The sequence below is a fragment of the Octopus bimaculoides genome, chromosome 1 (genome assembly GCF_001194135.2).
Source record: "Octopus bimaculoides isolate UCB-OBI-ISO-001 chromosome 1, ASM119413v2, whole genome shotgun sequence".
NCBI classification, from domain to species: Eukaryota; Metazoa; Mollusca; class Cephalopoda; order Octopoda; family Octopodidae; genus Octopus; species Octopus bimaculoides.
Genome location: NC_068981.1, coordinates 85,578,906 through 85,593,757, shown reverse-complemented (window position 1 = coordinate 85,593,757; position 14,852 = coordinate 85,578,906). Strand labels below are relative to the sequence as shown.

At 35.6% G+C, this 14,852-nt stretch overlaps 1 protein-coding gene across 1 annotated transcript in view; it reads right to left on the bottom strand.

Annotated features, from left to right (window-relative positions):
- LOC106868567 (probable ATP-dependent RNA helicase DDX52) overlaps positions 1–14,852 on the bottom strand; it is a 20,839-nt gene that overhangs the window by 4,222 nt on the left and 1,765 nt on the right. Inside the window, exons 2-12 of the mRNA XM_014913888.2 lie at positions 14,222–14,336; positions 13,392–13,507; positions 10,476–10,658; positions 9,144–9,287; positions 8,084–8,189; positions 6,559–6,631; positions 4,495–4,564; positions 3,592–3,725; positions 3,401–3,491; positions 2,232–2,354; positions 1,357–1,507 (exon numbers count right to left, since the gene is read on the bottom strand). Coding sequence (XP_014769374.1) covers positions 1,357–1,507; positions 2,232–2,354; positions 3,401–3,491; positions 3,592–3,725; positions 4,495–4,564; positions 6,559–6,631; positions 8,084–8,189; positions 9,144–9,287; positions 10,476–10,658; positions 13,392–13,507; positions 14,222–14,336 — 1,306 coding nt within the window. The remainder of the gene's footprint in view (positions 1–1,356; positions 1,508–2,231; positions 2,355–3,400; positions 3,492–3,591; positions 3,726–4,494; positions 4,565–6,558; positions 6,632–8,083; positions 8,190–9,143; positions 9,288–10,475; positions 10,659–13,391; positions 13,508–14,221; positions 14,337–14,852) is intronic.

Genomic DNA, 14,852 nt, shown 5'->3' with positions numbered 1-14,852 from the left:
TTGCCAGCAGTGTTAGTAGCTTCCTGAACTTCTCCAACTTGTTCTTACCTTGCTAGTATACTTTCAGAGCAACCACCTTCCCTGCTAATTACATCACCAAGGTAACAAAAGCTATCAAATACTTCTAATGAAGAGAATCTATTTCCAGTGTGCTCTTCATAAAACTAGTCCAGTGCATCTGACACATAAAACTTACTTTCTCTATTAGTCTGCCTGTGATTCCACTATATCTCTTGTGTCAATAGTTTATAAACTCCATACAATGGGGAAAGTGTATGAAATTTATGCCTACTTCTCTGCACATCGAGAAAGGTACTTTTCCTGAAGATACCAGAATGAAGTAAATTACTTGTTTACAATTTATTACAGTTGATTATAAAGACAGTGAATGGCCAAGCTGAGAATATACTGGACAACTAACCATAAAATTTGTAGATCATACATATCCTGACACAGGTATTGTACTGTGTTAATGATCAAGACAGTCAACTCTTAAAGGGCTGAGTAGAAAGGTAACAATATAAAAATCCATGGAATTGATATAGCTTATGATCAACTCAAACTTTTGCGGATGTCTGTAGGATAAGAAGTGACAAAAAGGGGTTTCCAAGAATTGTTCTAGAATTGGAAAATGCTAAATGATACAGAGTGAGAATGAAATGGGTAGAGATGGGAGTATCAAGTAGTGTAGATTGTAAATAAAGAAAGAAAAAAAGAGAAGCCATTGTAGTTTCATTTTAGGAAGAAGAGATGGAAGGACATAAAAGTGTGCTGTGTTGGTGAGCCATAATTTGTTTATCAGGCAAATGGACTTGTTTTGAATGTTATCAAGCATACTTATTTGAGTGATTTCTTATTTATAAGTTATTTTCCTAGGATTCAGAAACATACACATAATCATCATCATTGTTTTAATGTCCACTTTTCCAGTCTTGCACAGGGCAGATGGAATTCATTTTAGTAGATTTTCTAAGGCTGGATCACCTTCCTGAGACCAACCTTCGCTTGTTTCCAAACAAGGTAAAAAATACTTCTCTACAACTGGGTGTGTTTTTAATGGAAGATTTGAAACAAATAACATTGCTTATATCACAGTGATACTCATTTACAGCTATTACAAGATATCAAAATGAGGAAACACAATGTATATATACATATATCATGATGAGGTTCTTTCAGTTTCCATCTACCAAATCCAGTCAAAAGACTTCGGTTCAGTTTGGGGTTGTAGAATGCACTTGTTCAAGGTGCCATACAGTGAAACTGAACCTGAAGTCACATGGTTGGGGAAAAAAACTTCTTACTACATGGCATTGCTTGTGTCTATATATGAACAAGGTTTTGCAAGAAACTTACCGATTCTGTGAATATAACTGATGGCACTGGTTGGAAAATCATAATTGACTACCAGGTTTACACCTTTGAAATCGATACCTCGTCCCATGAGCTCAGTACAAATAAGGACCCATATTTTGCCTTCACGGAAACTTGATACAACATTTTCTCTCTGAAAAGAAGAATGGAATAAAAAAATAAGATGAGTTAAGTAAACTACACTTAAGAACCTTAAAACTCTATTTTGAGAACAAATCAGGGATGAATAACAACTGAAGGAGTCTTGGAATATTAGTTTTGATCGCTGTATCTAGGGATGCTGTTTGAAACACAAACTGATTTGAATTAATTGTTAATTCTTCACTTCTTCACGATTCATTAAATAAAAATATTATGATCCTGTTATGTAGTATTGTTAAAATAAAACAATGTATAGATAGTTAATTTTAATCAGGTTTCAATGGTAAATATAGCATTGATGTAATATCAATAATCTATCACAACTGTCTGACATTATCTGATGAATTTATTAAGCTTCCTTAACAAATTTACAACCCAGAGTCTTCCGGTTTTCACATATTTTTAGAGCATTTACAAGCAATTTTTCTGTGCAGCCATATGAGTAGGATGGAACCAATAATCTTTCATATTTACATGAATTGTTAGATAATTTTTACGACACTGTTTCAAATACTTAATACTCAACTTTGATAGGAAAGAGACCTGACAAAGGTATGTGGAATAATGTACCTCACTAAGAAGTACAACATCTAACTCAAGGCTCTTTATGTCAATATTTCAGCGTTTTTAAAGAAAAGCTAAGATGCCCATGTTCCTCTTTGTAAACTCCATAAATTTAAATAATATGAGAAAATGAAAATTAATAAATAAATAACCTGAGCCTGTGAACGACCAGCATGTATAACATCAACATTTATGCCATCATAAATCAATTCTTGAAATAACTCTGTTGCACGTTCCTGGGATTGCACAAATATTAAAACTGGAGGTTCAATACCCTGAATTAAAAATAAAAAAATAATTTGGAAAAGCTAGAGACAGTATAAGTAAAAGAAATTGAGAAAAGCTAATTCAACTGTGGTGGGAACCTGTAGAAGTGGTAGGCCCAGGAAGACATGGGACGAGGTGGTGAAGCATGATCTTCAAACGTTGGGCCTCATGGAAGCAATGATTATTAACCAAAAAGACCTGTCAAGCCAAGTGAAATTGTAGTTGTGGTCAATGCTGGTGTCACATAACTGGCACTCATGCCAGTGGCATGTAAAAACCACTTATTGAGTGTTGGGCCTCACAGAGGTAATGTAGCTGATGCTAGTGTTGCATAAGTAGCACCCGTGCTGGTGGCATGTAAAAAAGCACCTTTCGAACATTGGTCCTCAAGGAGGCAATGTGGCCAACACTAGCGTTGTGTAACTAGCACCTTTGCCGGAGGCATGTAAAAAGCACTTTCGAGTGTTGGGCCTCATGGAGGAAATGACAAATAACAGAGATCTTCAACAACATGCTGTGCTTGCTTGAGTAGAAGACTCATCAAGCCAAGTGAAATCATAGATGTGAACTGGCACCTGTGCTAGTGGCATTTGAAAACACCCATTATACTCTTGGAGTGGGAGGCTTTAGGAAGGGCATCCAGCCTTAGAAACCTCGCCGAATCAGACTGGTCTAATGCAGCCCTTCAGCTTACCAGCTCTGGTCAAACCATCCAACCCATGCCAGCATGGACAACAGATATTAAATGCTGATGATGATATATTATACCCTCTTTATATCTATATATTTACATATATAAGGAAATGTGAACCCACAAGTCATAGTGAAGGCAACTAGCCATGAATAAACTAGAGTGTAGATAGGTTCTATAGTCTTACTGTAGACAACCTTTCCAGTGCCTGTGACCTGATAAAACGAGCCCAACCTATACTATAAAGTGGTAGGCAAGAGGAATGGCATTCAGTTATTAAAAATTGCAGTGTGTATTCAAAAAGAAGCATTAATAAATGATATACATATTAAACCAATCATAAATATCATTAAATCAACATACCTTTTGAACTATATCTCTCAAAGCAAAGAGCTTGCCACTTTCAGACCCAACAAACATCAGTTGTTGCTCAACTGTTTCCGTAGCAGTGTTCCTAGAGAGACAGGATGAGACTGTTATAAAGAACTATTATGTATTTAAATCAAGATATAAAACGGACAAGGAATGAAAAACTGAAAAAGTTAATAACTTACTTGCCACCAATGTAGACCTGTATCACATCATTTAGACTCTTCTTACACCACTGTTCAACATCATGGGCAAAAGTAGCACTAAACATGGCTCTACGGATATTTGGAGAGTCACATGCTTTGTAGATAACACCAAGCTGAAGAAAATAAACATTATTGTAATTATGTACAAATAGTAATTGGTTGAGTATAGTTTGGTGCATTATTCATGAGTTTAGCTCTTTTTGTACCAACCTGCCTGAGACTGACTCTGGTTCTGATACAGAACAGGCTGTTTTAAAGTACTTATATTTAAATTAAACCCTTTCAATATAATTTAACATTAGAATCTCTTGTTAAGTTGTATTCCAAACACCACCTAAATAATAAAAAAATGTTGGTTATTTTGTTAAGCCCAGTCAAATTCTTGATTATTTTCAAAATTAAATGAAATGCAATGGTAGTGTACTTCATTACATCCACTTTTCCATATTTGCATAGATTGGACAAGTCTGTACGAGGAAGAACACTGATAATCTGTCGAGATTATTGATAAACAAAAGATTTATGGCTATAGAATAATTAAATTACACAAAGGTTGACAGACCACTGATTTCATTAGGAAGCATCTGAGAAATACTTCTCCCAGAATTCTATGGGCTAAAATAAACAACAAAAAGCATGTCAAACAGAGCATTCACTATACAGCAGTGAAGTTTACAACTTAAGTGTCTTTGCTCAGGACTCAGTCAAGTGCTGACAACAAACTCTAGGTTTTCAGCTTTCCTTTTACCAAGTTTTAAAATTTACAATTTTCACTTTTATTTTTTTTAAAGGTTTATTTTAGTGTGTTCACTGCATAAAAGTGTTTATATGGTGGACATGCAGAATAAGTCAAAAGTTTAGACAATCAGAACATAGAAATACCTGGTCGCGGAATCCTGTTTTACCATCTTCAAACAATTTGTCAGATTCATCTATGATAAGCCATTCAACACTGAAAGAAAATAGGAATAATAACAATAATACTTTCTATTACAAGTACAAAGTTTGAAATTTGTTTGGTTGGGTGGAATTAGTTGATTGAACTAAACTCAGTACTCAACTAATATTTATTTCATTGACTTCCAAAAGGATGAAAGGAAAAGTCAACCATTGTAGAATTTGAGCTCCGAATGTAAAGAGGGACAAAATGCCGCTGAGAGTTTCGTCCAGTGTGCTAACAATCCAGCCAGCTTGCCACATTATTATTATTTTTTATTAATAATTATAATCATGATATTAAAAACAAAATAATGATTTTCAAGGAAAGAGGAATAGTCAATTTAATAGATTATAATAGATAACCTGTACTTTTGAGTTTCAGATAGATAAGAGGCAAAATAGAACAAAACACAAGGAAAAGGAAGACGAACTAAAATAAAATGCATTGAGTCTAGAACAACAACAACAACAAAAATATAAATGATTATATAATTTCAACTTGTGTCTGCGTTGAGATATTTATGACTTGATTCTTAAATATCTATGACCATGTACAGACATGGCTGTATGATTAAGAAGTTCACTTCTAAATTACATGGTTTTGGGTTCAGTTGTACAGTGCAGCACCTTGAACAAGTGTCTTCTACTATAGTTTTGGGCTGAGGAAAAACTTGTGAGTGGATTTGGTAGAAACTAAAAGAAGACCATTGTATATGTGTGTGTGTGTGTGTGTATGTGTGTGTACCGGCGTGCATGTATGTGTTTACATCTTGATCACTTCTACAAAAATTATGATACACAAGTAGTGTTGATGTTGTTAATTTTCCTGTCCACAAATCATCTGCTTGTTCTGTGCTTTCGAAGACCTGTGGAGTAAAGAATCCCTTACTTGATAAACAGGCAAGGGTTAGCAACAGGAAAGGTACCCAACTGTAAAATAATGACACCCATAACATATTCCTCCAACCCGTGAAAGCATAGGAAACATGTTAAAGGGAAACAAAACATTAAATGTAATAAAAGTATCTGGAAATAAACTATAATTCAAATCTAAAATGTAAATATTAGGTCAAGAAAGGCACAATCAAATTAGGGCTCTGTTTTCATCAAATAAACTTAATTAAGAACAGGATATTTTGTTAAAAGCTTCTCACCAAAATTATTTCTGCTCAAAGCAAAATGTACACAGATTCTTTTTGAGTTTCCCATGGTCGAAAGATCTTTTCTTTAAATTATAAATACTGATTAAAAACTTTAACTTATAAAAAAACAAAAAAAATAGTGCTTATGAGTGGTGCAGGAGTGGCTGTGTGATAAGTAGCTTGCTTACCAACCACATGGTTCCGGGTTCAGTCCCACTGCGTGGCATCTTGGGCAAGTGTCTTCTACTATAGCCTCGGGCCGACCAAATCCTTGAGAGGATTTGGTAGACGGAAACTGAAAGAAGCCCGTCGTATATATGTATATATATATATATATATATGTGTGTGTGTTTGTGTGTCTCTGTTTGTTCCCCTAGCATTGCTTGACAACTGATGCTGGTGTGTTTATGTGCCCGTCACTTAGCGGTTCGGCAAAAGAGACCAATAGAATAAGTACTGGGCTTACAAAGAATAAGTCCTGGGGTTGATTTGCTCGACTAAAGGTGGTGCCCCAGCATGGCCGCAGTCAAATGACTGAAACAAGTAAAAGAGAGAGAGAGCGAGTATGATCTTCAAAAGCCCTCCTTGATATTGATGCAACTGGTGTTGTCTGCAAGTAAATTGTGTGTCAAGAAAGGACTGGGTAACTGATTTGAACATCTGTAATAGCGTGAACTCTGCTAAAAGCATTCAATAACTAGGTGGTTATGGAAATGCAAGTAGCATAAAAGGTCTAATAGCCAAAAATACTTTATTGCAAATTTTGTTTTAAATATATTTACAATTGCAATAAGAAGAAAAAGTGAAGCAAAGTCAAAGAAAATTTACACACACACAGACATAAAATACAAAATCAAAGACCAACCTGCTTAGAGAGAGGATTTGTGGTTCTTGAGAAAGGACAAAAACAAGTCTTTGAGGGGTTGTCACCAAAATATCTACAAAGAAATACAAAAGAAAAAACAAAATTAAGATTAGGCATTTCTATATGAAATCTGAAGGTGTGTCGTTTATTGGTCAAGGTGTTGCACTCATGACCATACGATCATGCTTTTAATTCTCAGACTGGGAAGTGTGCTGTGTTCTTCAGTAAAACACCTCATTTTATGGGTTTCCAGTCCACTCAGCTTTAAACGCATATCAGCAACAGCTGGGAAGTTAATCTTGCAATGGACTGGCATCCTGTTGCAATTACAATTACATATACACCAAACTCTAATTGAACTTATTAATATTATCGTTATAATTAATTATATATCTCATAAGTACTTAAGAGATCCGTCATTTTGGACAAGGACAGCTGTGTAAAGAAGTGTCGACCTCTAACTGTGGAGGGAACCTATGGAAGAGGTAGACCCAGGAAGACGTGGGATGAGGTGGTGAAATTTGATCTTTGGATGTCGAGTCTCACGAAAGCGATGACAAGTGACTGAGACTTCTAGCAATTTGCTGTTCTTAAGAAGACATGTCAAGCTAAGTGAAATCATAGTCATAGCCAGGGCTGGTGACATGTAAAAGGCAACTGGTACACTGTGGAGTGGTTAGCATTAGGAAAGGCATCCAGTCATAGAAATCAAGCCAAAACAGACTGGAGCCTGGTACAGCAATCTGGCTTACCAGTTCCAGTCAAACCATCTAACCCATGCCAGCATGGAAAATAGACACTAAATGATGATGATGATGATGACACTAACTGTCTTCTTGTTTTAAATTGTTCTGCATTCTTGAAAGCAATGTAATGTAATACTAAAGTATGAACTGTAACCCTACTTTTACTAAAGTTGTAACCATTTCACTTCAAAAATAACTTTCAAGAAAGGTACAAATGTAGGGAAATTTTATTCTTCAATAAATCTGAGACTTTTACTTGGAAAAGAAATCAGTTCTTCAATGATTTTGTTTTCTTCACATCCCTAAACTTGCGTCTGTTCTGCCATTTTCATGATGAATACAAACAACTTCTATATTTAGGATACAATACTCTAATCACATATATGATACCATATCTAAAATAACTATAGACTGCTTCAGCTTGTTTGGCCTCTCAGATTCACATTAAGACAAGTCAGCTTCACTTAGTTTGTTCCTTCCCAAAAGTTGAAAAAGGAGAATTGAATTTGACAGAGAAAGCTCACTAATCACCAACAGCTAGTTCTTCCTATCTGCCTTACCTATTTACAGTTAGCTGGACAGAGCAATTTGAAAACGAAGAGACAGTGTTGCTAAGAACTATTATGGCTAGGCAGAACACTGCACCATACTTCTGTGTCTGCTTTGGTGAGGTTTTTACAGCTGGATGCCCTTCCTATCACCAACCACCCAGCAGGGTATATTTTGAATAATTAAATATAACTTCAATTATGAAAAAGGAAAGGAAAAATAAACCATACCTTTCTTGCTGAATGTCTTTGGTCCAATTTTCTTTAGGTTAGCTTTTTTAATGTAATAAATTCGCAGTCCAAGTCCCTCAGATAGGCGCTGCATTTCTTGGTATATCTGATAAGGAAATTAAGTGTATATATGTGTGTGTGTGTATATATATATATATATATATATATATATATATATACATACACATACATATATATATCATCATCATTTAGCGTCTGTTTTCCATGCTGGCATGGGTTGGATGGTTTGACCAAGGCTCGTAAGCTGAGGGGCTGCACCAGACTCCAGTCTGATTTGGTATGCTTTCTACAGCTGGATACACTTCCTAATACCAACCACTCTGAGAGTGTAATGGGTGTTTTTTTACGTACCCCTGGTATGGGTGTCAGTATTGTGACACCAGTATCTGCCATGACTACGATTTCACTTGACTTGATGGGTCTTCTACTCAGGGATGGCATATTGTCAAAGGTCTTGGTCATTTGTCATAGTCTCTGTGAGGCTCAACGCTCAAAAGATGCTTCGTACATGCTACCAGCATGGGTGCTAGTTACGTGACACTAGCATCACCAACATTGCCTCCATGAGGTCCAATGCTTGAAAAAGTGCTTTTCTTGTGCTACTGGCATGGGTGACAGTTACGTGACACCGGCATCATAATGTAACACACACACACACATATATATATATTTATATATTATACATACACACACACACACAAGTGCAGGCATGGCTATGTAGTTAAGATGGAAACTGAAAAACGCCTGTCGTGCATGCATGTATGTATGCACGAGTGTGTGTATGTTTGTAACTATGTCTTCATATCATGTGATGGTTGTGAACGAGCGTGTTTATTTCCAGTCTTCCATAAAATATATGTCTGGTGATGGGAAATATTACCTTGCATGGAAACAGGTGATGGTTTGTGAAATAGAAAATCTGCCCCAACAAATTCCATCTAACCCATACAAGCATGGAAATGTGGATGTTAAATGATGACAATATCAATAACTCAAATAAAGCAGCTACAAGGAATATGTAAAAAAAAAAAAAAGGTACCTGATTGGACAGTTCTCGAGTAGGGGCTAGTATCACAGATCTTATACCACTATTTCTTGGTTCTTTAAGATAGTTCAAAACAGGCAATGCAAATGCTGCTGTTTTACCAGAACCAGTTGGGGCACATGCCATAACCTCTCGTCTCTGGAAAGAAGTAACAAAATAAGAAATATAAATTAAGTGAACAAAAAAAAAAAAAAATTCCATTTTACTAATTAATGTTTATAAAAATTAAAACAAGTTTTGTTTTTATTTTGCTTAACATTTCTTTCCTTTTTTTCATCAATGTAACGAGTATAATGACATTCATATATTCCATACTAATTTCATTTCATGGTTTTTTTTATTCTTTCTTCCTCTAATATATCACTTTATCATTCTTATAATGAACTTATGAAATATTTCCATCCTGTTATAGTATCTAATTTTTTTTTTTTAGTGGCTTAACCAGAGGAACAAGATCAGAGTCTATAAACCTTTTAAGATTGGTGAGCATAAAGGAGGAAATTCATTTCAGATCAGGAACTTGGCCTAAATGATTGCAACAAAGTGGATTCTGTTAGAAGAATCAGAGAATCTGTTGATAGCTCTAAAACCAGGCAGTGAATTAAGTCTAACACCCAAAACAATAAAAATTCTCTGGATGGGTTTCCATATTTCCATACAGATTTTAATTCCCACACTTCACTCACAAAGCTTTGCTCAAGTTACAGCTATTGTTGAGGACTTTGTCCAAGGTTCCCATGCAGTGGAATTGGACCCCATTATTATGTAATCCATCCAATCTATCAAAGGAGGCACAAACACTTTCACACACATATATACATATGACAGAACTTCTGTCTACCAAATCCACTCATAGGGCTTGGGTTGGCCCAAGGTACCATATAGTGGGTTGAATCTGAAACCATGTGGTTGGGAAGTGAACTTCTTACCCACACAGCCATGCTTGCACCTATGATTCCACCAATCCACTGCTCTGAAATGTATTAATATTGGTTCCAAATTATGGCACAAGGCCAGCAATTTCAGGGGATGGGTAAATCGATTATATTAACCCCAGCGCCCAACTGGTACTTAAATTAATTGACTCTGAAAGGATGAAAGGCAAAGTGAACCTTGGTAGAAGCTGAACTTAGAATGTAAGGATGGATGAAATGCTGCTAAGCATTTTGCGTGATGTGCTAATGATTCTGCCAGTTCACTGTCTTGAAATGTTAGCATTTTATCCTCACCATTCTAGCTACATATCACATTATTTAGTATCATTGCTTATAAATCTATAAAAATGAATATCAACATGTTTTAAAGGGATGCAAAGTTTTTACTTACACGCATCATCACTGGTATTGCTTGCATTTGAATGGGAGTAGGTTTGGTGTATTCAACTTTCTTCACATTCTCCAAGAGTCTTGGATGGATGCTGTAGTTTTTCAGTTGCTCAAAATCTGTTACTGGTGGTGGGGGATCAAAACCATGCACATGGATTTTATTTTTCTTGCGAATCAGAGTTTCCTAGAAATGAATAATGTGAACAAATAATACAATGAAATAATAAATAAAGAACTAAATATAAGTTCTACAGGAGTATAATCTAATTAGTAGATATAATGGAAAAGAAAATAGAAATTGTTAAAGTTTTGTTTTTATTTTCCAAAAAATTTTTACCCACATGGTTGTGTGGACCATTGACTTGTGAGTGAATTTGGTAGATGGAAACCACATGGAAGCCCATCATATATATATATATAAACCAATTAAATAGACATACAAACAGGGCCAATTTAACTATTTCTCTGTTGATTGAAAAAATGACAAACCGCTTTCTTTTATCTTTTACCTATTTCACTCATTAGACTGCGGCCATACTGGTGGCACTGCTTTGAATTTTTAGTCAAATGAATCAATTCCAGTACTTATTTTTTAAGCCTGGTACTTATTCTGTTGGCCTCTTTTGCCAAACCGCTAAGTTATGGGGACGTAAACACACCAACACTGATTGTCCAGTGGTGATGGGGGAGACAAACACACACACACACGTATATATATACATACATATATATATGATGGGTTTCTTTCAGATTCTGTCTACCAAATCCACTCACAAGGCTCTGGTCGGCCTGAGGCTATAGTAGAAGAAACTTTCCCAAGATGCCATGCAGTGGGACTGATCCTGGAACTACGTGGTTGGGAAGCAAGCTTCTTACCATACAGCCATGATTTTGAAACCTTATCAGGTTCTCATTAGAGGTCTCTATATCAGCTGACCAATCTCCGAGAAACAAGTGGCCAAACTGTTTATATACACAACAAACCCAGTAACTTCAAAAGACTGGAGCTACTAATTTGTATGCTATAAGCATTTAATATTTTATTTAATATCAGTGGCCTGTCTACAAGGATCTCAGTCCATGCAGTATCAAGGTATGACATAATATATGCAAACCCACATACTAAACATAGCAAATTCAACTATCTGTTGATTGAAAGAAAAATGATAAACAGCCTTAATCAATTTTCAAACCTTACTGGGTTCTTATCAGAGCTGTCTACATCATTTGATCAATCCCAGAGAAACAAGTAGGTGATCTGTTTAAACACACAACACATATCAGCAGTCTGTGTGTCTCTGTGTCTGTCACCCACCACCACTTGATAACTAGTGTTGGTTTGTTTACATCTCTATAACATAGCAGTTCAGCAAAAGACACTGATAAAATAAATACAAGGCTTTAAAAAATGTAAGTACTGGGGTCAGTCTGGTCAACTAAAACCCTTCATGGCAGTACCACAGTATGCCCTTAGTCCCTGACTAGAACAAGTAAAATAAGAGAAAAGAGAAAGAACAAGGTATTTCAATTAGTTAGAATAGATTTCTCTGTAGTTTAAAATATTGGGTCATCCCATAAATAATGTGTTTTTTCAACTGCATAAACTAAAAGTTGGAGGGGACGGGATAAACTACTTGCATCAACTTGCTATCAAAGCAAGTAGTAATTTTACCATGCCCTTATTCTTATTGCAAGTTTTGAAAAGTGCAGTTCAATTTTAACAGTTATTTTTTCAAAGCTATAATGGAAGTGACAAAGGAGCATATTCAGTATATTTTACTTTATGAATTCAGTAAAGGCAGCAATACAATAGAAAGTGCAAGGAATATTAATGCAGTATATGGGGATCAGACAATAAGCGCAAGACAGTGTCAGCAGTGGTTTCAGAAATTCTGAGCCAGAAACTACAGCCTAGAAGATGAGCCTTGTCCTGGAAGATCTGTAGAGCTCGATGAAGACATTCTGCAAACGCTGGTGGAACAAGATCCCATTGTAACTGTTGAAGAACTAGAAAAGAAGCTTGGGTTGGTCATTTAACTATTGACAACACTTGTGTGCCATTGGAAAAGTCAGCAAATTGGGTCAATGGGTTCCTCATATACTTTCCAAGTCTAATCACACACAGAGATTGAATGTGTGCTCTTCTTTGCTGTCACGTCTCATGAATGAACCTTTTTTGGACTGAATAGAGACTGGTGACGAGAAATGGGCTCTCTATAAAAAAGTCAAGTGCCGAAGACAGTGGGTAGGGGAAGGAGAAACATTGGCACCCCAGGCTAAAGAAAGTCTTCACCTACGTAAGGTGTTGTTATCTGTTTGGTGATATATGAAAGGTTTAGTCCACTTGGAACTTTTAAACCCAAACCAAACAATAAAAAAGGAGATTTAATGCGAGCAGCTTGAGTGGCTTAAGTCAGCACTAGAAGAAAAACGACCATCTTTGGTTTCAAGACGAAAGATGTTCTTCCATCCAGATAATGCTCAGCCACATACAGCGAGGATGACATTCCAAAGGCTGGAGCAGTTTGAATGGGCAACGATGCCCCACCCACCATATTGCCCCATCTGATTGTCATTTATTCTGCAGTCTTCAAAATCATTTTGACAGAAAAAATATGAATTCTGTAGTTGAGGTCAGAACAGTACTGGAGGAGTATTTTTCATCACGGACAAGTGAATTTTGGAAGAGGGGTCTTGCAAGTCTATCAGATTGATGGAAGAGCATTGTAGAAAATGAAGGAGTATATATTTCAGATTAAAAAAGAACTTTATCTTAATTTTGAAAAATAAAAGAAGTATAAAAAAACCGCATTATTTATGGGATGACTTAATATTTTGAATACTTTTGTAGATCTCATGAAACATGAATGTTAAAAAATGTGTGCCAGCAAACTGAAAATGAGCTTTATACACCTACCAATGAGTCTTTATTTTTAGTTACTTTCTTCACAGAATTTCCTTTATCAGGTTCTGTTTTTTGTACTTTCTTCTGTTTATAAAAAATAATGTCACCTTCATCATCCTCATCTAGCTCTAGTGGAAAGAAAAAAAGACGATTCATTATTAACATATTGGTGAGACCAATCTGCAGACCATTTCATCAAAACACATTCGAATTGGTTCTAATGTCGAATGTGTAAATATTCTTGTTTTAGGTAAGCTACAGTAATTCTCATTTGGTGACATAACATGAAACACAAATGAAAGTGGTGAAGTTGAAATGAACAGTAGACTAATGTGCCCCAATACCTTAAAGTAGTTCAGGTCTTTTATCCAAATCTACTATAATATATACTAGTGAAGTACTAAATTAAAAAAATAATATATACGAAATTTATTTTTGTAATATCATACCCCAAAAATTAAATTATATTTAAAGTCCCACATTTTCTCCTTAGATTAAAATGAATATACTGTTGTATCCCAACAAACCAATGTTTACAGAAAAGCTGTGATATGGTCACAACTTCCTATCTTCTGTGATAGCAATAGCGACAACTTTATTATGAATGTTACCTTCAACTGGAGGTGGCAAACTGGCAGAATCATCAGCATGCAGGACAAAATTCTTAGCAGCATTTTGTCAGTCTGTATGTTCTGGGTTCAAATGCTGCTGAGATCGATGTCGTCTTCAATCCCTTTCAGGGTTGATAAAATAAGTACCAGTTGAGCACCAAGTCGATGTAATTGACTTACCCCCACCTTTGAACCTGCTGGCCTTGTGCCGAAATTTGAAACCAATATTACCTTCAACTTTTCTAGATCTTTTTTTCTTTGACAATTCTGTATTGGTGGTAGAGGTTTCTTCTAATAAGGTAGAATCAGTTTCAGGTTTGATTTCTTTTACATCTGTCTTAATTAACTGCAAGAAATATGAGAGAATAAATTAAACATAAATCATGTTTTGGAGTAACTGATAAATACTGGGCTTTAACAAGATAAGAATCCAGCTTTCAGAAGAGGAACTGCTGCTTCAAAATATATTCATAATAAAATGGAGTAACAAATAACAATAAAATCCATCATGATTTAAGAACTGAAACATAAGCAAAACCATGCTTAGCTTTCTATCAGTTGTTCAATCAATGAGATTACCTGCTCAATGAAATAGTATTTAAGTGACTGAATATTTCAGAGATGTGCACCCTTAACTGAATTCACAGGTAAAATCAGCGTGACACAGTATGAGACGTGGTTGAATTTTATTAAAATTATAAGTACAATCCATCAGTTTCACTCGTAGCAGGGATCAATTTGAGGCCATGAGAAATGACATTTGCCCAAAATGACAAGCAGGGAGATTGAATCAAGGACCTTCTGGTTGTGAAGCAAACTTTTTAACTATTTGGCTGCACTGCACTTATATATATATATATAT